At 37.1% G+C, this 19,026-nt stretch overlaps 7 protein-coding genes across 14 annotated transcripts in view; 4 read left to right on the plus strand and 3 right to left on the minus strand.

Annotated features, from left to right (window-relative positions):
- LOC113210744 (serine/threonine-protein kinase mos) overlaps positions 1–12,179 on the plus strand; it is an 84,647-nt gene extending 72,468 nt beyond the window's left edge. The window contains exon 7 of the mRNA XM_052266265.1: positions 12,169–12,179. The gene's annotated coding sequence lies outside the window, so the exon portion shown is untranslated. The remainder of the gene's footprint in view (positions 1–12,168) is intronic.
- On the plus strand, positions 98–913 carry LOC113210779 (delta-like protein 3; the record flags this gene model as incomplete). Its single annotated transcript, XM_052266270.1, is given in 3 exon segments — positions 98–259; positions 339–464; positions 710–913. Coding segments are annotated over 3 exon segments (356 nt in total), but the record flags the coding sequence as incomplete, so codon positions are not given.
- On the minus strand, positions 1,564–4,183 carry LOC113210777 (ataxin-3-like). 2 transcript variants are annotated; one of them, XM_026428924.2, is made up of 7 exons: positions 4,031–4,183; positions 3,502–3,666; positions 3,286–3,422; positions 3,040–3,194; positions 2,736–2,923; positions 2,328–2,595; positions 1,564–2,237 (listed from the first exon to the last, which is right to left on the minus strand). In XM_026428924.2, the coding sequence occupies exons 1-7, from the start codon at positions 4,052–4,054 to the stop codon at positions 2,131–2,133; spliced, it is 1,044 nt and encodes a 347-aa protein (XP_026284709.1). In that variant the 5' UTR covers positions 4,055–4,183; the 3' UTR covers positions 1,564–2,130. The 2 variants fall into 2 exon arrangements, with proteins under 2 accessions (XP_026284709.1, XP_052122226.1); XM_052266266.1 differs by having other exon boundaries at positions 3,502–3,716; positions 4,031–4,148.
- On the plus strand, positions 4,231–5,228 carry LOC113210778 (DNA polymerase epsilon subunit 3). 3 transcript variants are annotated; one of them, XM_026428928.2, is made up of 3 exons: positions 4,231–4,377; positions 4,547–4,827; positions 4,910–5,228. In XM_026428928.2, exons 2-3 carry the CDS (start codon positions 4,557–4,559, stop codon positions 5,059–5,061), a joined length of 423 nt encoding a protein of 140 aa, XP_026284713.1. In that variant the 5' UTR covers positions 4,231–4,377; positions 4,547–4,556; the 3' UTR covers positions 5,062–5,228. The 3 variants fall into 3 exon arrangements, with proteins under 3 accessions (XP_026284713.1, XP_026284710.1, XP_026284711.1); XM_026428925.2 differs by having other exon boundaries at positions 4,238–4,397; XM_026428926.2 differs by having other exon boundaries at positions 4,260–4,397; positions 4,514–4,827.
- LOC113210774 (E3 ubiquitin-protein ligase LRSAM1) lies at positions 5,280–10,915 on the minus strand. 5 transcript variants are annotated; one of them, XM_026428919.2, is made up of 17 exons: positions 10,773–10,915; positions 10,481–10,660; positions 10,264–10,377; positions 10,035–10,163; positions 9,621–9,927; positions 9,429–9,538; positions 9,209–9,238; positions 8,484–8,585; positions 8,257–8,365; positions 7,988–8,152; positions 7,808–7,907; positions 7,475–7,718; positions 7,241–7,360; positions 6,968–7,171; positions 6,639–6,884; positions 6,405–6,545; positions 5,280–6,269 (listed from the first exon to the last, which is right to left on the minus strand). In XM_026428919.2, exons 2-16 carry the CDS (start codon positions 10,550–10,552, stop codon positions 6,423–6,425), a joined length of 2,175 nt encoding a protein of 724 aa, XP_026284704.1. In that variant the 5' UTR covers positions 10,553–10,660; positions 10,773–10,915; the 3' UTR covers positions 5,280–6,269; positions 6,405–6,422. The 5 variants fall into 5 exon arrangements, with proteins under 5 accessions (XP_026284704.1, XP_026284703.1, XP_052122219.1 ...); XM_026428918.2 differs by having other exon boundaries at positions 5,280–6,545; XM_052266259.1 differs by having other exon boundaries at positions 5,280–6,545; positions 10,721–10,874.
- On the plus strand, positions 10,924–15,889 carry LOC113210773 (nuclear pore complex protein Nup107). The gene is made up of 16 exons (XM_026428917.2): positions 10,924–11,068; positions 11,387–11,597; positions 11,683–11,877; positions 11,953–12,107; positions 12,209–12,430; positions 12,509–12,748; positions 12,846–13,054; positions 13,138–13,383; positions 13,471–13,723; positions 13,801–13,997; positions 14,072–14,258; positions 14,354–14,491; positions 14,575–14,751; positions 14,834–14,998; positions 15,091–15,192; positions 15,289–15,889. The coding sequence occupies exons 2-16, from the start codon at positions 11,432–11,434 to the stop codon at positions 15,394–15,396; spliced, it is 2,760 nt and encodes a 919-aa protein (XP_026284702.1). The 5' UTR covers positions 10,924–11,068; positions 11,387–11,431; the 3' UTR covers positions 15,397–15,889.
- Positions 15,890–16,148: 259 nt separating this feature from the next.
- The window catches only part of LOC113210775 (sodium-coupled monocarboxylate transporter 1), a gene marked incomplete in the record, with an annotated part of 26,577 nt that continues 23,699 nt past the window's right edge, over positions 16,149–19,026 (minus strand). Inside the window, 7 exon segments of the mRNA XM_052266262.1 lie at positions 16,149–17,310; positions 17,417–17,517; positions 17,624–18,029; positions 18,117–18,235; positions 18,316–18,534; positions 18,611–18,751; positions 18,836–18,990. Of these exon segments, the coding sequence (XP_052122222.1) occupies positions 17,087–17,310; positions 17,417–17,517; positions 17,624–18,029; positions 18,117–18,235; positions 18,316–18,534; positions 18,611–18,751; positions 18,836–18,990 (1,365 nt within the window).

A 19,026-nucleotide genomic window follows, 5' to 3' on the forward strand; every position in this document is an offset into this window, starting at 1 on the left:
CCCCCCCTCTGTCCCGCTGCAGCCCAAAAGGCTTACATTGTATTCAAAATAAAAACACTGCCGCGGACTTGCAACGCTAACGGTCTGGTCTTTGCAGGGTCCGGGCCCGAGGCGGTGAGGGCGGCGACGCGGCCCGCCTGCGAGCTCGGCCAGCAGAGGTCCGGGTGCCGCATCCACGCCGGGCTCTGCGTGTGCGGCATCGGCTGTCGTAGCGAGTACCAGTACGCGGACAAGGAGGAGTGCACGAGTGCCATCAGAGGTATACGAGGCTCGGCTCGGGCGGCAGAGGCGCGGCTGGGATGGGCGCCGTTGGCTGATGATGGTCTTGTTGTCGCCAGGACGGCGCAACCAGTGCGGGGAGTCACCCTGTCAACACGGCGGGGCGTGCAGTCAGACGACCATGGACCCTGGATACAAGTGCCGGTGTGAGGGGACGGGATTCTACGGCCCTCGCTGCCAGTATCGTAAGGCTCACTCACTCAAAGGAAAATACAAACTTGGCGAGAGGTGGCCCATGTGAGAAAATGTTGCCGACGACATCGTCTCCGACGTCGCCTCTCGAAAGGACGTCGATTTCAGGCACACTTTCATGTCGTGACGACGTTGAAAAAACGACGTCGAAACGATGTCGTCGGAAATAAAATTTAACAGGGCGAGCTTCCCCGCAGGCTAGAACGTGTTGCCTTACCTGAAAGACTTTCCTTTCCAGAGTGTCCGAGTCCGGGAACGGAGGGTGTTGGGAATCGGGCCATCCAACTGGCGTGCATCCTGATCTGAGGTGATGATCCCTTCAAGAAGCGGGTCTCTCCAGGATATCTGCACAACGAAGGCAGCCTTCTGCAGGGCTGCTTATGCAGAACCCGGTGACGCCAAAGGGCGAATAAAGCAATCAAATAAATGCCAAATGATGAAATGGTGAGATCAAAACGATTTCATTTCAAGGCAAACTTGTCAGATTGTGATACTTTTGCAACTGAAACAATGTCGTTGTGATGTCCCTATTCACTCATTTTGCAATGGGCATATGTCACATATGACAAGGCAACAAGTGAGGGCACAGTTTGTGGTCCGATCTGACTCCAATTCATCCCAAACTAGCTTGCCTTCTGAGATCGATATAGGTGGTTTGAACATTTCACATCAAAGTCTTAAACAGCAGTATTTTTAGAGTGAATATTTTTCTCCTCTGTTTGGCAAATGCATGGAACTTCCTAGGTGGTAATCTAGTCACCAAAAAACAACAAAACAAACAAAAAACTTAGTAGGTTTTTAACACCTAGTAAAGAAGTCAACTATTTAGAAAAAATATTATTTGTCTTTTAATAGAAAGACAAGACAACAATTAAAGAAACACTGTTGTCTTACCAATAAAGCATAAATAGTGCGTCTTTTGAAAAAAATAACATATGTCTACTAAGTAGATTGACTGAAGTGAATAAGTGATGCAAAATAAATAATCTGTTATGAATTGAATCACAATAAAATATACTCTCTATAGCTATGGTATTGTAATAAAGTAAAAATATTGTACACACATGTGGTGGATAATAAAATGACTAAAAGAAAAAATGTATAAGCAGACATATAATTAAACATTTAGACTGAAAACAAGAGAAACAGACCTACACATTATTTGATTTTCAATGACTCATAGATCACTTTCGGTAGGTGTTTTAAAAAAGCGAATAAAGACAGGAAAGCAGTCCGCGTGAGCATCAATATTTTGGTTGTTTTCAATAACTGCTGTCTGTTCTAGCACACAGAAGTTTAGTTCTGTAAACATACATGAGGAAATAGCTGCTGTAAAATTAAGATTAATAACTTTTACAAAACAGGACTGATTAAAATGTTACAATTCATTTCATATTAATGAAAATATAGAGAAGTAAGCAAACATAGGTATTCTAGCGTATGCACAGTAACTTTCTCAAAACTCATGAAACTCTCAACATTCTCCAAGGCAGAAGTTTAGTAACTAAATCTACACATTTTATAGATTTTGGTACTATCACAATGCTAGACAAAAATAAAATGACACAAAACTGAAACTGATTTGATCATAATTACATTGCAGTGATGTACTAAACTTAAGACAAAATAAACATAACATAAGGAGTAATATAAATTTTTTTAACTTGTACTTTTAGAATTAGTTTTTTCTAAATATCTCAGTCTTCTTGCTCTTATTTCAGCAAGGTTGGTATTGCTAGTGCCCGCAGTTGAGTCCGAATCTAAACCTACAAAAAGAGGGGAAACATATCAGTTCAGAAGAAAGGTAATAAGCTCATCCTGTACTTTTTTAAAGCCTAAAATGAAAACTATCTTACATTCCATACTCATTTGTAAAGCTTTCTTCAAATCATTATCTGATGAATTATTTTCTTGCTGAAGGCTTAATTGAAGAGCTCTTTGCAAATCTTCATCTTCATCCCCTCCAGAGTGCTGGTCTTGGGTCACAGAAGAATTTTTGGGACCACTAGGCAAGGGTTCTGTTATTTTTGATTCCCTGACACTTTCTTGAAGAGCTCTCTGAAGGTCATTGTCTTCCTCTTCATCACTTTTTGAACCACTTCGATTTGGTTCATTGTAAGACCCCTGAACATAAACAGACGATTTTCAATTTTAATACCATCTAGTAAAGGAAACAACATTTTGACAACAAAATAAATAAAAATTAATTGATGTAAGCAAAAAACACAAAAGACCAACGGGATTCACATATGTAGGTAGCTTACTTGACCCATGCTGAGGCTAAGAGCTCTTTCTAAATCAGGGTCATCAGATGAACTTCCAAGACGGTAACCCTGAGACTTCTCTATTTTTACTCTTTGTGGTTGAGATACCTGCACAGCAGGTTGTATTAACAACATTCCATGTGCCTGACAGTCAGGAAAGGTACCAAAAACTACAAATATGGAGTATCCTAAAACAAAATATTATGCAAAGTAATTACCAGTGTGCTTGAAATAATTCATAGCACTTCATCACCCAACAAGAATGAATTGATTAGGTAGATGAAAATAAATAAAAAATAGATACCTTCATGTTGCAACTGAGCTAAGTAAACAGAAAGATAAGTATCTGATATTAACTGAGGACCCGTCAGCATTGAATTGAGATTAAACCACTGACGTCCCAATCGACGGATTGTAAACCAATGGTCATGGTAATTACAGATATAAGCCTGCATTTCTCTGAAGAAAAATATTTGAAGTGTTAACAAAAAACAAAACAAAAAGGCACAGCTGTACAAGAAGAACAGTACTAATTGTATACATTACTTACTGAGGGGCATTTTGAGCAGTAAGTGCACGTGGCTCAGTACTATTGTACGGCACTAATTCCAAATTCCACACATTTAATGCAGAAGCAATAACTTGCACTGAAAAGTAGCCGCTGTCATCCATATTTCCCGATGGTTGCTGTTATTAGTACAGAAATTGTTCATTGCCTCTCACCATGAGTAGTTATAAAATTCAGAGAAACTCTGGAGGAACAAACCCGTATGAAGTTTTGGTATTCTTCACTATCAACACCATTTTCAGCCATACGTTCTCTTTCCTGCTCATCCATTTGCTGACCTAGTGTTGCTAAATCAACAGCGGTGAAATAGGGTCCTTGGAGTAGGGCATTCAAACAGTGTTGAGCACACAGACAGCCCTCTTGCTTTAGAACAAGGAAAGAACAAAATATAGACATGACAGCAATTTTGACTCCTGCAATAGACTCAAATATTCAGAGGTGTTCCTAAAAACATAAGTCGAGTAGACGAGAAGCAGCTATGACTAATCCTAACCATGAAAATGCTCTCTTTTAAAATGCAGTACGAAATTTAAACTTGATAGACTCAAAACGAATGAAAAACATTGAATGTCACGCAATGAATTGACGTTAAAAGTTTTAACTTGATATGGAAATGTGAAGTCAAGACTTTGACCAGGACATAGACCTCAGCATGATGGCATAGGGTCATCAAACACTGTGTCAATATAGGATCACGCACACAATTTTGTACAGGACCTACACACACCTTTTCGTGAAAAATAAGATCCATGATTTTCGTCCAGAAGCTTCCAGCTTCCCTTACGATTGGTTATGTTGATGTTGACGTTCAGTCACGGCCTTTCCTTTTCATTCACCAACAATGGCCAACAAAGAAAAGAAAGAAGTTGGCTGTGCTGCTGTTTGCCTATCTTCTTTCGAGATTTTCTAAGCAATGCATCGATGTTCGTTCGATAGACATTTCGCGCCATCTGTCTGTTTTCTGTTGTGTTGGTGTTGTCAGTGGATGTGTGCTTGTTGAAAATCCCATTCACGAAACTTCAGAACACTTTCTCACGTCAGATAGTTCAGAATTGTCGAATTCAACTCATCCTGGTAATTACCAAATTATAAAAGTAAGAACCTTGTTACAGTAATCAGAATCACGTGCAATTGTATTTGTGCAATAATGGAAATGAAGCGCCGGTGGCGTCTGCTATTATAACCTATTTATTGATTGTTAATTTTTCAGCAGTTTTATTATTTATCAAGTTTCTTTCACTAGATAATACATTATGGCTGAACGAGTAGAAGACTTGAATCTGCCCAACGCGGTTGTGTCTCGTCTTATTAAAGATTCTCTACCAGACGGAGTGAATGTCAGTAAAGAAGCTAGGCTAGCTCTCGCAAAAGCTGCTTCAATATTTGTGCTGTTTCTGACTTCAGCTTCAAACAACGTTGCCACTAAAAACAACAGGAAAACCATTAGTGCCCAAGATGTTATGTTAGCTCTTAATGACACCGACTTTGAAGCGTTTATGGAACCCTTACAGGAATGCCTAGAAAGTACGTATAAACTTTAAGATTACTGGCTTTACTCGAAGCAAGCTACACGTGCCTTTTCAGCAAATAGCCATTTCTTTTTCAGACTTCAAAAAGGCCCAAAAAGAGAAAAAGGATGCCAATGCTGAAAAGCGTAAATCAAAATCTAAAGAAGATGAGGAGAAAAGACAATCAACCACTGTTCCTGATGGAGACAGTGATAGCGCTAGTGCTGTTATTGTCAGTGATGATGAATAAAACCATTGTATAGGAACAGAACTCTTAAAGAACTGAAGCCATCTGTGAATAATACCATGTGCATCTCATTTTTTAATTTAAGATATTTATCAGGTAGTGTCTTATAGATAGTGTACATCTCATTTTCTCATGCTGTGTGGTGAAAATAAATCAAATTTGTGATTTCATTTACTGAGTATTCTTGCCAAAATGAAAATGAGGAAACTTAAAGACAACACTTAGACAAAGATAATATTTATTTTTCATAAGAATATCACACTTGAATAACAGCCTTTGCTTGGAGTGCTCTAAAAATACTTAAAGCAATTAAATGTATGAAAGATTGAAAAATTGCATAATGGAGGTATAATATAAGGTAGAAGAGGATGTGAGTCTTTGAGCGCACACTTCACAAAAGTGTACTAAAATTAACTTTGATGACAATCGCACGCGGTTGCAGTAAAAACGGTGTTTTTAACAAAGAAATCACAAATACAATGAAATATAGAAAAGTACCATTAACAAATTGGCAGTGAAATAAATTTTGTGTTAGACTGTGACATCACACCCTAAACGATGCTGTATCTGAAAACCTTTCTCAAACTGTGATCAGTGTTCGTGATTTAAACATCATCCCCCAGACTTCAGACATATTGCTACAAGGACAACCACATGCCCTCACCTCTCAATATAGATAAATGTATACACGCAATAATAATATTAAATATAACAGACTATGAATCATCCAGGCTGAAGTTGTGCTATGCTTTAGAATGAAAACCTTCACAAATAACTTGTAATGTCAGCAAAACTACACAACCAAGGGAAAGGGTTGGAACACAGCATTTAAAAGTTGGTCAGTATGTGATGTTATATTATTGGTTTACATTTTACAATAACAGCAATCCCAAAACTAATTCCTTACAGAATAAGTAAGCAAAGATTTTATAAAACATCAACATGTAAAAATGGAAAAATCTACAATTTGGTCGAATGTATTGACTTTGCCAAAACTGGCTGGTGACACAAAACACGCATGGCACTTAAAGGTATATCTTAAATATTTGAGTTCAAAGGAATCCTGGTGGAGGAGGATGATTATAAGAGCTTGGTTCTTATGGGGAAATATTATTGCACAGCAAAACTAGCTAAAAACTCAGAAAAAAGAAAAACATTCTGTACAACAACAGCTCTTAGTACTTTGACTTGACTTTATAATAACTACATGACTGAAAAGGGAAAAAGGTCATAACTGAATATCACACCATATTAATAAAAGCTGATATGCACCACATCAACAACCATAATGTGCTCTGGTAAATATTGCAAACTTCACATGAAACAATATGGAAAGAGAAACTCACCAGAATCAAACTGGCAAACTATGCAGCTCTTACTCTTATTTTGCGTTCAATGTCCCCACGACACATAGGACAGTTAATCAAAGGCTCACAGCATTTTGCACAGCAACACATATGGCCACACTGTAGGATAATCACATCACACTGAAACAGAAAACAGTCATTGTTAAAAACAGAAGAGGAAGAAACAGAATAAAGAGCAGCAAGCAGCTTATTACAATTCATGACAATACTCACAGCAGCTTCCATACAAATAACACATTCTGTTTCAATTATGCCTTTGGGAATGTTCTCGTCTGTTTCCAATACTGCTACAGATGATGTAGATGGCTCTGGTAAAGCAGATGCTTCTTCAATTGGAGCAGATGGTAGATTTGGTGGGTTGAAACAAGAGAGCTTTTGGATAGCACATTCTCGTTCTTCAGCATATAATTCTAATGCTCTCAAAACATTGTAAGAATCTTGATCGGATCTAATGCCCGCCTGTTTAAAAAATTTGCTTGATCAGTTTTCAATAAAAGTTAATGTTTAATTTTTGGAGAGGGGAAAATGATTAAAATATTTACTGCTTTTAGCTGAGCATGTGTCACATTTATGAGGGCATCAGGATCATGCATCCATTGAGCAAGAAAAGGCAAGCAGTGTACAACTCCATTTAAAACCAAATGGTTAGCTAGTAGAGGATCAAGTACTCTTTCCTTGTCAATAAATCTGTTTGGTCGAGAATCCAGGAGACGTTGATATTGATGCAACCAAAAGTCTGAGCTGTCCTGTGTTGAAACATAATGTGTTTGAAAAGGCATGTTTATAAAAGTACGATGATTGACTTAATGTTTTACCTGGCGATGCCGCTCCATTTCATGAAGAGTATGAATCAACTGTTCTCGCCGGAGTGACTGCTCTTGTAGTAAATGAACCAACAGGGATGACAGAGCTGTTCGTTTTTCTGCTAGATCTGACTGTAAAAATATTCCAATACTTAACTTACTAAACTCAATATTTATTCACTACACACAAAGCAACAAGTATCAACCAACTATGTAATTTCTTGAGAACGAAGGCAAAGCACTTACCAGTTGTTCTGAAAGTTGATGATTCCGCCTCTGCAGCTCCAAGGCAGTTAGTTGAGCAAGCTGTTGCTCCACAAGGGATACCTGTTGCACCAAACCCCATGTCCTAGCATCACTACGTTCAAGTAATGAACAAACAGCTGCCCGCTGAAGTTCTTCGTCCTTTTGCAAACGCTGCACTAGCTCCATTTGCGCACTACTGTGTCTATCAACTGCATTTAGGAGCATATTGCTTGACTCAAGTTCCCTGAAGGGATAAAATAACAAATAAAAGGAAATTCTGTGTGACTTATCAGCAATCAAAAATGATATTTTTAATTTGATTAAAAAACCTACTTGCAAAGTAAACTACTGGTCATTTCCACACGGCATTGTTCATATTCCCTCATAATTCTTTCTTGTCTCATTTCTTCCTCTACTAACTGCTTCATCCCATCTACAAATTATATTCATTTATTATTATTAGTATTATTAACTAGAATTAGACACAAAAATATAATAGTTTTGAAATATTACCAAGAACATCATGCTTTTGTAAATCTCTCTGCTGCTGTTGCATGGTGGCTAACAATTCCTGTTCTTCTTCTTGAGCTCTTATCAACTTCTCCTGTCTTTCTTGCTCCCTCTCTTGGGCTGAGAGTAAGAGTAATTGAGTGATCATTACATCTGTGTTGCGTTCCACTGCACATGGATTATACATATGAGGAAAAAAGCAGTTTAAGTTCAGCATACTTTTATCACAAATTTTTTTTTTTTAAATTTGCACATGATGGAATTCAGCATACCTTCTTGCAGATGCAAAATTAGCCGTCGTCTTTCTTCTTCTCGTTGTTGCTGAAGGCGTTCAACTTCTTTTTCAAGCTTTGATTGTTGAAATGCTAAATGTGCCAGGAGCTGCAGAAAAAGCATACACATACTATTTGAAACGTTCAGTTTTTGATTGGAAGGAATACAACATATCATGATGTTGTGTTCCAGCATGACACAAGAATTGAAATGCTCTATAACTCACCCGACCTCGGTTCTCTTTCAGTGCACAGCGTGCCTCAAATTCTCTTTGATGTGTTTCGCCACGATCTGCTTCCAACAATATTCTCTCTCTCTGTCTCTGTGCCTGATAGTGCATACACCACACATAGTACACAAAAGTGCAAACAAAGTGCTGAACTTGGAACTTAAAGAGCACAAACACAAATCCTTCAGATTTAACATATGAGACTTTTTGTACTAAGATCATGTTTTGCAAACAGATTTTGAGAAAGTTGATTGAAATTGTTCTCCAGATTTTACTTAAGAAGTTTATAGAGAAGCATCTTTGCTGTCCTGAAAAAGCTCTTCAGTTCACTTCGTAAATATCAAAAAGAAAAACAAAGGGGCTGGTTAGAATATTTTCCGAAACATTCTTTCAGTTCTTTGAATATTTAGAGAATGTTCCTAGAATAATTGGCGCTACCAAAAAAGTTACCTCTTTTACAGTCCGCATGAATTAAAAAATAATAATCCACACGCAAAATTTATAAAATGTTTAACAGGGAAGCATAGTCAGAATTTAAGGAAATGTTGACATACAATCTACAAACCTTTGTTTTATAAGAAAATAAAGATCATAAGCAAACTCTAAAAGAAGTGAATTGTTCTAGGTGATGCTTCTCATAATTAAGTGAACAATACACATCCCTTACAGAAAGTAACGGAAACAAAATAAGCAGTGGATAGTTAGCACTGTACTTAACATGCCTTGAGTTGGTCTAGTTGATGGAGTCGCTCCTACAACAAATGAAGTGACACACATCTCACAAAACACACAACATACAAACTGACCAGGAAAGTGCAAGAACTCTTTTGCGTGATATATCAATGTTTCCTGTCTGTGCTCTGTTAATTGCTTTAGGAAATTGGAAAGCACAAAGCCTTGGCCAAATGCTATCAAAAGCAAATATATGTAATAATTTCATACCTTGAATCCTCGTTGTTGTTTTTCAGTATCAAATACATTGACAACTTTTCCTTCATCTGCAGATTCTGGAAGTTGTCGCTCTTCAAGTGGAATGTATTCAAGCCCATTTTCTATAAAAGTAAGATAGATTAATTTCCTAAACAATGTCTTCAAATTAAAAGTACCTAAGCAACAACCTATCAGATTGCAGACCTTCAGCAAAAAATGACAATATTCCTCGGGTGCCCTTTTCAACAATGTTTTCGGGGACACAGCTCAGTTGTGATTCATCCATCAAGAGAGTTTCCAGCATAGGCATCTCTATTATACTTGGTGGTAACTTCCTTAACGTTAAATCAGAATTTTCACGGAGATCCAATTTTGTAAGATGAAGTGCTTTGCACAATGATAAAGGAATGGATCTCAATTTGTTCTGAGCAACTTCCAAAACCTGAAGTTGTTTCAGAGAGTCAAAGCAATCTGGCAAACTGTTAAGCTTATTGTTGTTCAGAAATAGCATCTGAAAAAAACATAGCACATGAACCAGATACATTACTTCTTGGATATAAATAATAGGAATATCAATCCACCATGGTCTCAACACAATAACTGGTTGAATCTACATACCCTAATATTTATTAGAAAGCCGAAGCTTTCAGGTAAAAATAAAAAGTTATTGTTTTGAAGGTCAAGAGTTGTCAACATAGCAAGATCCTTCACATTTCCACCTCCTTCAAGCGAAGACAACTGATTGTCCTGAAAAATGTAAAGAGAGGAATTGAAAATAATTTTCCATTTTGAATCAGAGTACAGAATATAACATAAGTATAACCAGCTAGGAGAAAATTGCATTTACCTGCAGATACAAGGACTCTTTACGGAATACTTTACATAAAGAAAATACTCCTGCCGGAACGTCTCTTAAGGCACAATCCGAAAGATCAAAACATGGTTCTGGATTCTCCCTTGCCTGAAAATTCAGCAAAAATGAGTTAGGATATCTATGGAAGCGCGTATTATGTACAAGCGATGTTGAAGTTGTAGGATGAAGCAAGTTGACAAGGAACACTCACAAGATAAAGCTTGTGTTCAAGGCGAGACTTGTAAAAATGGTCATCACTTCCTTTCTTTTTGAAGAAAGGCATTTTTGGCGAATCGAGACAACTAATTGAATTACATTGTATATCTCAGCAGGAGATTACTTTTTGTGAGCGTCGTTCTTGTTGTCTCTTTCCAAACATTGAATGATATAGCTGAAAGAAAACCACATTATCTCAAACCAACCATGGAAAGACAGCTACAAGAAATATTACCAGTTTAAAAAATGACGTATGAAAATCAACGTAATGATAGTAATAAACCTACAAAAGATTTAGAAAACGATATCTTGTCTTGCTTAAGTGGTCTAATTAATCTATTTTGTTTGCTTTTGACGTGAGTTTGGGCTGTCACATTCTTCGGTTGTTGTCTGCTGTCGACGACATTGCTTTGTTTTCTGTTCAAAAAAAGTGATTTCTCATACCCAGACCCAGTTTGTTCTTGCAAGCCGCAAGCCGCAACGCGCGCGTTCAAAGCAATTCGTTAGTTTTACATATTTTTACAGTTATTTAGAGTGAATCCAACACTATCTGAAATCTACATTGCCAACAGCAATTTAATGGGTGAGTAAACTACAAACTGTATACAAATGCGTTTGTATCAGTCAACGCCGGGCTATAGAGTAACCTCAAAAAAAGAATGGTCTCCTCTCAGCATTTGTAACTTAAGTCCCGATTTATTTGAGCTGCTTAAACTGGCAAAACTATTGTTCAACTATTTTTCTTAGAAATTTCCTTTTCTTTGTTTGTCAATGAATTGACATCAATTAACCATTATCAGTAAAGCTTTGTTTACATCAACACTAATCCTGTTTCTGATCTTGTTTTGAATTCAATGAGGTATGTTGAATTTACTTTTGATCATGAAACTGATGTTTTCAGGTCAGACCCTGATGACAACAAAGTAAATATCTTATACATTTCAAAATGTCTCAACCAAGGGATCTTGATAGTTCTTTGAGGCTGCTTGATTGTGCTCTTGCCAACTCTACGGCTAGAGGCTCGCCAAGAATTGGGCATGGCTCTCAACGCACCATTAGGTCTCACAGTCAGTCAACATCAGTGTACAATAGAACTGTGTCCAACGCCAGAGGTAATCTTCTCTTACATGATCCATTTTGCATCACTATTTGCTATAAAACTTCATTACAAGTAATTTCAATGCTGTTTATTTCTAGATGATACTCTTGATGCAAGTATCATTGGTATGGCAAGTGGACGACTCAGTGTTGCCCCAGCAGCTCGTCGTCCTCTACCCCAAAATGCTCAATTGGTTCATGATGTCTCCATAACTCTTGCTCCTCATGAATTTGAGTTGTTTGGGAATCAGTCTGTTCTCTCAAAGACTCTGTCACAAGGAAATTGGACTGATAGTAAGTATATCTGCTCTTGGTGGCTGTTTCCACATCCTCATACATTTTTTAATAATAGGAATTTACAACCTACAGCCTGGGATAGATTGCACATTCAATTCTTAGAGAGCTTTCTTACTCATGGGTCTGAACAACAAGTGTTTGAAATTGTTGGAGATTTCATTCAAAACTGCACTGATACTCTTGAAGTGCTTCAAGAAGAGTGTGCTAAAAAGGGCCTAGATCAGAAGGTGAGTGAAAATTCTGGAATGAAGAAATTTAAGTATCCAGGCAGAAGTAATTAGCATATTAATAAGTTTTTATTTCTATAATTTCAATCCACTCTCCCCAGGATCTTCTCTGGCTTAGAAATGAGCGGAATACATGGGGGCTTCTCTATTGCTTATATCAGAACAGACTGAGCAGCAGGCATCGGGCTGCCTTAGATTCTCCAGGAGATGGTCAATGTACTCTAATGGAGGATGATAGTAGAAATAGCTTAAGTCTCAAGCAACACCTCAGTGAAAAAGATGTTGTAAACCAATTGTATGAGAATGACCCAGTAGTTACAGAGGTAATTTAATTTTAACACATTCCCAAATTTACATTTTCTACTTTGCTAGCTGAATCTAACACACGACATTATTTGCAGTGTCAGCTTGTTATTGATTGGCTTGAAAAATGTGCTGCAGACCACAAAGTTGAATCTGGCGGTCCTGAAATAGGTCATTTCACAGATAAAATTGTTGCATGGGAGAATACTCTCCTGCAATTGAAAATGAACAAGGAAAGAGACTCCACCATTGCTTATGGTGCTACCAAAAGTATTGTTTCTCGACTAGATCCTGATGCTCCAATCAGGGAAAACCGATCTCTTCATGACTTGGACTGGGTATGGCGGATATTTTTTGATAATCCTTTTACTGTATTCTTTATTATTATGTATTGTGCTTGATACCAACAACATATATGTATCCTTTGATTCATAGGAAGATGAAGCAAGATTAATGCATCAAATATTTGTTGAGATTCGATGTGGACGCCTGGATGCTGCCCAATCCCTTTGTTGTCATTGTGGTCAACCCTGGAGGGCTGCAGTGCTGGAAGGTTGGAGACTTCTTCATGATCCAAATTATGAATCCGCTCCCACAGCAGGATCAGTGTCGTGTAAAATGCCTATTGAAGGAAATCCCAACAGGTACTGCTTTCTTTCCACTCCGATTTGATATGAAAAAGATATCATAGTAGTCTATTATATTCGAATTCAATGTAAATTTTCAGAGATTTGTGGAAAGTATGTGCTTGGCGAATGTCAGAAGATTACAAAATGCCAGTCTATACCAGAGCTACCCAAGGAGTTCTGTGTGGCAACTTAGATGCCCTCTTGCCTGTATGCCAAAAATGGGAGGATGTGTTATGGGCCCATTTAAGAGTTCTTGTCGATATCCGTGTGGAAACAGAAATACGTTCCCAGTTGGGTTTCAACAGAGAATATGCAGAAATGCCTGAAAAGTACTGGCAGAAAGAGTTAGTAATATTTACTTCACTTAACACTGAATGCCACATCAAAATCATATAGTACCCTCATTTATTTTCCTATTTGTTTTTTTACAGCCTCACTCTTGAAGAAATTTTTGAACAACTGGGTAAACATCAAAATTGCAGAGAAGAGGCCTCGAAGCCAGATCACCGAGTTCAAGAGCTTTTAATCCTTGAGAAGATTGGTCCACTTCTAAATCGAATGGAAGAGTGGTCAATGGACTGTGGACCTCAGATGCTTCGATTTTTTGCTCATTTAGTTCTTGTTCTTAGATTGTTAGGCCACAGTGATCTTGCTGGTGACAATGTCATTCAATCTTATGTGAAGGTAAATTTTGTTATTTTGTTTTTGGTTTATAATCCAAATTATGTATGATTGGCAACTTACTTACCTTGAAATTCCAGTACCTTATTGGCTTACGTGAACCAAGGCTGGTTGCTCATTATGTAGCACAGTTACCTCAAGAAGAGCAGATCAGCAATTATGCGTCCTTTTTGGCTACAGTAACTGATGACGAAGAGAGACAAGCTTGTCTAGCAGAAGCTGAAGAAGCTGGTCTTGATATTGAAACCATTACTACCACAGTTGTAGAAATGATAAGGTGTGCTATCTAGTTTTTTTTTGTCTTTTCCTCGGCAATCTGCGCTATGTTTCAATTTACAAATGTCTTTACAGAAAACAGGAAACTAAATGTCTTATAACAAGTGAAACAACTGCAAGTGATCTAAAGAAGATATCTGCTCTAGATTGGCTTGTCTTTTACCCAGCCCAAAGAGCTGAAGCCCTTTGGCAAGCTAATGCACTCATGCGCTCTTTTCTTGCTGCAGGCAAGATAGATGCAACCACCAAGGCATTCAATAAGGTACATATAAATTATTAAAAATAATTCCTCCAATCACCTGTAAAAAAAAAATATGGGCATTTTTTTTCTAATAATTTTTCTTCTCTAATCTGTAGATACCGTCTGATTCTATTACTAAGATTGTTGAAGAGTTTCAAGTAAGGGCTGATGAAATAGATGTGAATTTACAAGAAAATTTGCCTCGTAGGGTGGCTGCTTCCATTAGAGAATACTTCTGTTACAAAGCTTATTTAGTAAGAATACCAGGACTTACTTTTTGAATGATTTGGGTGGGTCTTGTTATAGCAGGTGCTAAGAGCTAAATCTACTGTTGCAGGATGCAAAGGATGGTTTTTCTGATTGGCATCAACATTTTCACAATGCTAAACCAAACAAGCCAACTGATCCTGGTGAGAATGCAACATTCCAGGAGAGGGTAGCATATGATCACCGCATTGCGGTGTATCAACGGGAACTAGACCGCTGGAAGCAAACAATGCAGAGTCAAACTAAGGTCAGTTGACTCCTCAGTTCCTCATCAGTATAGAAGTTAATTTTATATGATCGATTATCCACTTCTCTGCTTTCTCTTCTAGACTGTTAGATCTTTACTATACAATGTACTACTTTTCCCGGCCGGTGGATGGCTTGTAGACTCTATGAGCTCTGTGGAGCCGACAGAACTAATGTCTCATGAAGATGACCAGGACAAGTTAAGAAAGAAAGAACTTGATTATCTTCGAGCACAGTGTATTCCTGAAGTAAGTTTTATGTGTGCCATTTCTGATGCTTGTGAACTCAATTCAGATGCTTCAGATCTCTATTGTTTGTTTTACTTTGTAAAATTTTGTAGGTTGTCCTGTTACTTCACACTGTCTTATTCAACATGGGAGACTTTGCTGAATGTGTCCGCTTATCCGATCTTGTGGTAACCGAACAGTACGAATTGTACAAGGTAATTATGCCTCTGATCGATTTGAAGGAATGGTTTTGTTTCTTAACTCCCTCTATATTCCTTTTGAAATGCAACATTTTTCTATCTATCTTCTAGGTGTACTCAACAGAGCAACTAGGGGAGCTTATGGTTAAGATAGCAGATGCATCCTTAGCTTTACTTGAACACAAAAAGGATCCCTGGGGATTACCTCTATCATCATGAGAATTTGTAATGGGTAAGCCGTCAATCAGAAATTGTTTGCTTTAAAAGACCTTAAAAGTATACCATCTCAATGTTGCATGTAATACACTAAGCCTCAAATGTGTAAATAGTCATGGTTTGTTAGAGGGGATTTGTTTTGAAGCTAGTAGGATTCTAAGATGTACCTCAATTATTTAGAGGATGTGCTTTTAAGATTTAATCAACTTTTTTAATCTCTGTGTGTCAATGAAAACTATCGAAATGTTATTTCTATTGGAATCAGCAATGAATTGTAGATGCAGTTTTGTACTTAAATGTCAAATTATATCAAATACCTCTTCAGTTTATTTCCAGTGAGTCCAGGCTTTAACGAAGAGTCAATTTATATAGCAGTATTTTGAAAGGTGGTATAATTTTATTCTAGGCCTCTACTCAAAATATTATTCAGACTGGTATACTTAGATTCAGAAAAAATACATGATCTTTGGAGTGTCTTTTACTCTTTAAAAAATTACATACCTGTACTTTAATGTGCCTCTGAACAACTGTGACTTAAGCAAGTCTTGACAATATATACAAACTAACAGGTGTCCAACCAAATTTTCTGGGGTGTGTGGAAAGGACATAAGATTTGGTCCCTCTGGAAGTGAGTGTATTACAAGATTCTAGATACTTATTTTCTCAAGGCAAAAATGTTGTGTAATTATAGGTATTACAGCAATTTTAAAATTAAAAACCAAAATGCATTGCATCTTTATAGAAGTAAAACTTACTTATTGTCCTTGAGTAAGTAATGGCCATTTAATAGTCCAACAGATAATAATTTCTAGTCATACAACAGATAAAAACATCATACATTGGTTTAAAACATGATTATACATAGTGGTGATATCACATATAAAAATCTAAGTTAATTACAAGGCTGAAACCAATAGCAGAGACAGCTATGAGGTCTTTTATATAGAATCTATATTGCTAAGGCAACTTTGGTATCATACATAACATTTGCTTCCCATTGGCTTATATACAATCACATGACAAGATAAATACTTTATATAATAGGGAGAACTAATAACAGTAATAGAGGGGAAAATGACATCAAAGCAACACATCTCAAACCGCTTAAAACTTATCAATTGAAAAGGAATTGTATCATTATCAAACAATTAAACAGCAATTAACAAAACTGAAACATAGTGACATTATATAACCGTAGACACCATTATAGAGGAACTTGTTTGTATCCAGTCAGCTGTATTAAGCAGTCAGTCATAAGTCAGACTTCGACTTTGACTGACTGGAAGGAAACAAGCTCTTTAGTTGTTGTCCATGCTTGTATAATTATTCACCACAATGTTTCAATACAAACATTTCATTCAGATTGTTATTGGTAACAGTACACATAAAATACTTGAGCTATAGGTAGAACCTGCAGCCAGACATGAATAACAAGGTTAATACTTACTACTTTTCTATTACACTATATTGTACTATTTCAGTCTGTAGTTTTACCTTACCATTATAGGAAAGGCACCTCAGTGACTAATTTCATAAATACTCCCCCCTTACTTTTCCATGCTCAAGCAAAATTGCACATATCAACAGTGTCTTTATCATGAGCAACTGTACATATCACTTAAGTAATTATTTTATCACTTTCACTTTTCTGTACACAATAAAATAAGCTTGAGTGGATTCCTTACAGAATAAATCAAACTGGGCCTGTGTTGGTCTTTTTGTACTTTGCAATGTCAAAACCTCCTTGTGATATAGTGCTTATCTTTTGCTCCTGAGATTTCATATCTGTTGTTCCTGATTCCATGTTGGATGAATTGTTGTTGATGTAGCGTCGAGGTGGACCAGGGAAATAAGTACTTAACTTCAATGCCAATGGATGAATAAGCTTTTCATCATATTCATCTTCCTCAGTCGTTCCTGAATGTTAAAAAAAATGATTATTTTCAGATATAATTACAAAGTAAAATCTAATACTCAGGTAGATATCAAAGTCCTCTTGGAAAGAAAAGAAAAATCTACTCACCAACTATGTAGCTTACAAGCACTCCAACTATCACAGTGATACCACTTCCCAAAAGTGAGTAGTACATGTAAGTTACTGAATATAATGATGTCAAAAAGTCTCTGAAAATTGAAAATGGTGAAATTGAGTAATGCAAGGAAACAACAAAACAAACAAAAAAACTGATGAGATTATTACTACACTACTTATTTGACTATTTAAACTTACGTGTTAGGAGCTGTTTCAACTGCCACCTCTGGCACTACTGGCAAATAGGTGAAATTTGCAGCCGTATTAGATAATGTCAAATTATATAACATTTCAGAGACAGGTGGCCGAATGTATGGGTTGAATGATGAATTGTCACAACCAGCAATAGACAGATCTAACAGCTGAGTCTTTTTTTCTACATTCATCCAGCCTCCAAATGTAATCCAAAGAATAATGATGTGGCTCCATAGCATTCCAGCAACAGCACCTTTCCAATTAACACTGGGAAACAGCATGGCCAGTAGAAAGACTCCAAGAAGTGGACCACTGGTTGCTGAAGTCATTAACTGTGAGGACTCAATTACTCCAGAGAACATTGCTACACCAAAAGCAATGCCAATTGTAAGGATTCCATAAACAACACCTGTGATTAAAAAGGAAAAAAATGAATAGATAAACAAATTAATTTTTCCAGTAAAGATTACAGTCATGTAAAATGAAAATTACTTACTCGTTGCTTTGATTGCAAAAAGTTGTTGGCGGTCATTAAAATTTTTGAATTGAGGAACTTGGGAAAGAAAATCCTCCCATGTAACGGTTGACAGCGAGTTTAGGTTTGAAACTACAAGACTAAAAAGAACATTATTAAAATTAGATAATTCTTCTCCAGATTAAATGGTACTTATTTGTGATATTTTATTTACACCTACTTCAATGCACCATTGAAGAGAGATGCCATAAATATTCCCAGAACACCAGGCAAGAAGAGGAATTTGTCCTCCACAAAAAATGGAACAATTTCATCAATCTTTGATGTATAACCCAATTTCATAGGGTCACAATCAGCATAATTAGCAAATATAGCCATACCCGCAACCCATGACAGACTGAATAAAACAATAATGATGGGGATATTGGCCATCAATGTTCTGTGGGAGGAAACAGTCAAGGTGAGACAAAATGGTAACTAGACTAATTACTTCACTGTTATCACAGTTTACTTACTTTGTAACTTTAGACTGGGAATTCATGCTCACATAACGCTGCACAAAGTTTTGTTGACATCCAAAAATTGACAGCGACATGAAGAGTTGGCCCCAAAACGCAGACACTGTTGTCACTCGAATTGTGGGGTCCATGTCAAAGCTGAGAAATAAATGGATGTCAGCTTAGTTAAATTTACTCTTATTTTAAAGCACAAGCACGCATTTAGAATGAAACAGAACTCACTTGAAGAAATCAAGTCGGCCACGCTCGCTGCTAACTTCAACTAGTGGACTGACACCTCCCACATCAATTGTACCTTGTACAATGACAGCAAGACTGATTGCAATCATTAGCAAACCCTGAATCACATCAGCAGTGATAGCAGCCTTTAATCCACCCTATAACAATTTAAAGTACATTATTATTGAGTTATT

The sequence above is a fragment of the Frankliniella occidentalis genome, unplaced genomic scaffold (genome assembly GCF_000697945.3).
Source record: "Frankliniella occidentalis isolate FOCC.00 unplaced genomic scaffold, Focc_3.1 Scaffold36, whole genome shotgun sequence".
In the NCBI taxonomy this organism is placed as follows: Eukaryota; Metazoa; Arthropoda; class Insecta; order Thysanoptera; family Thripidae; genus Frankliniella; species Frankliniella occidentalis.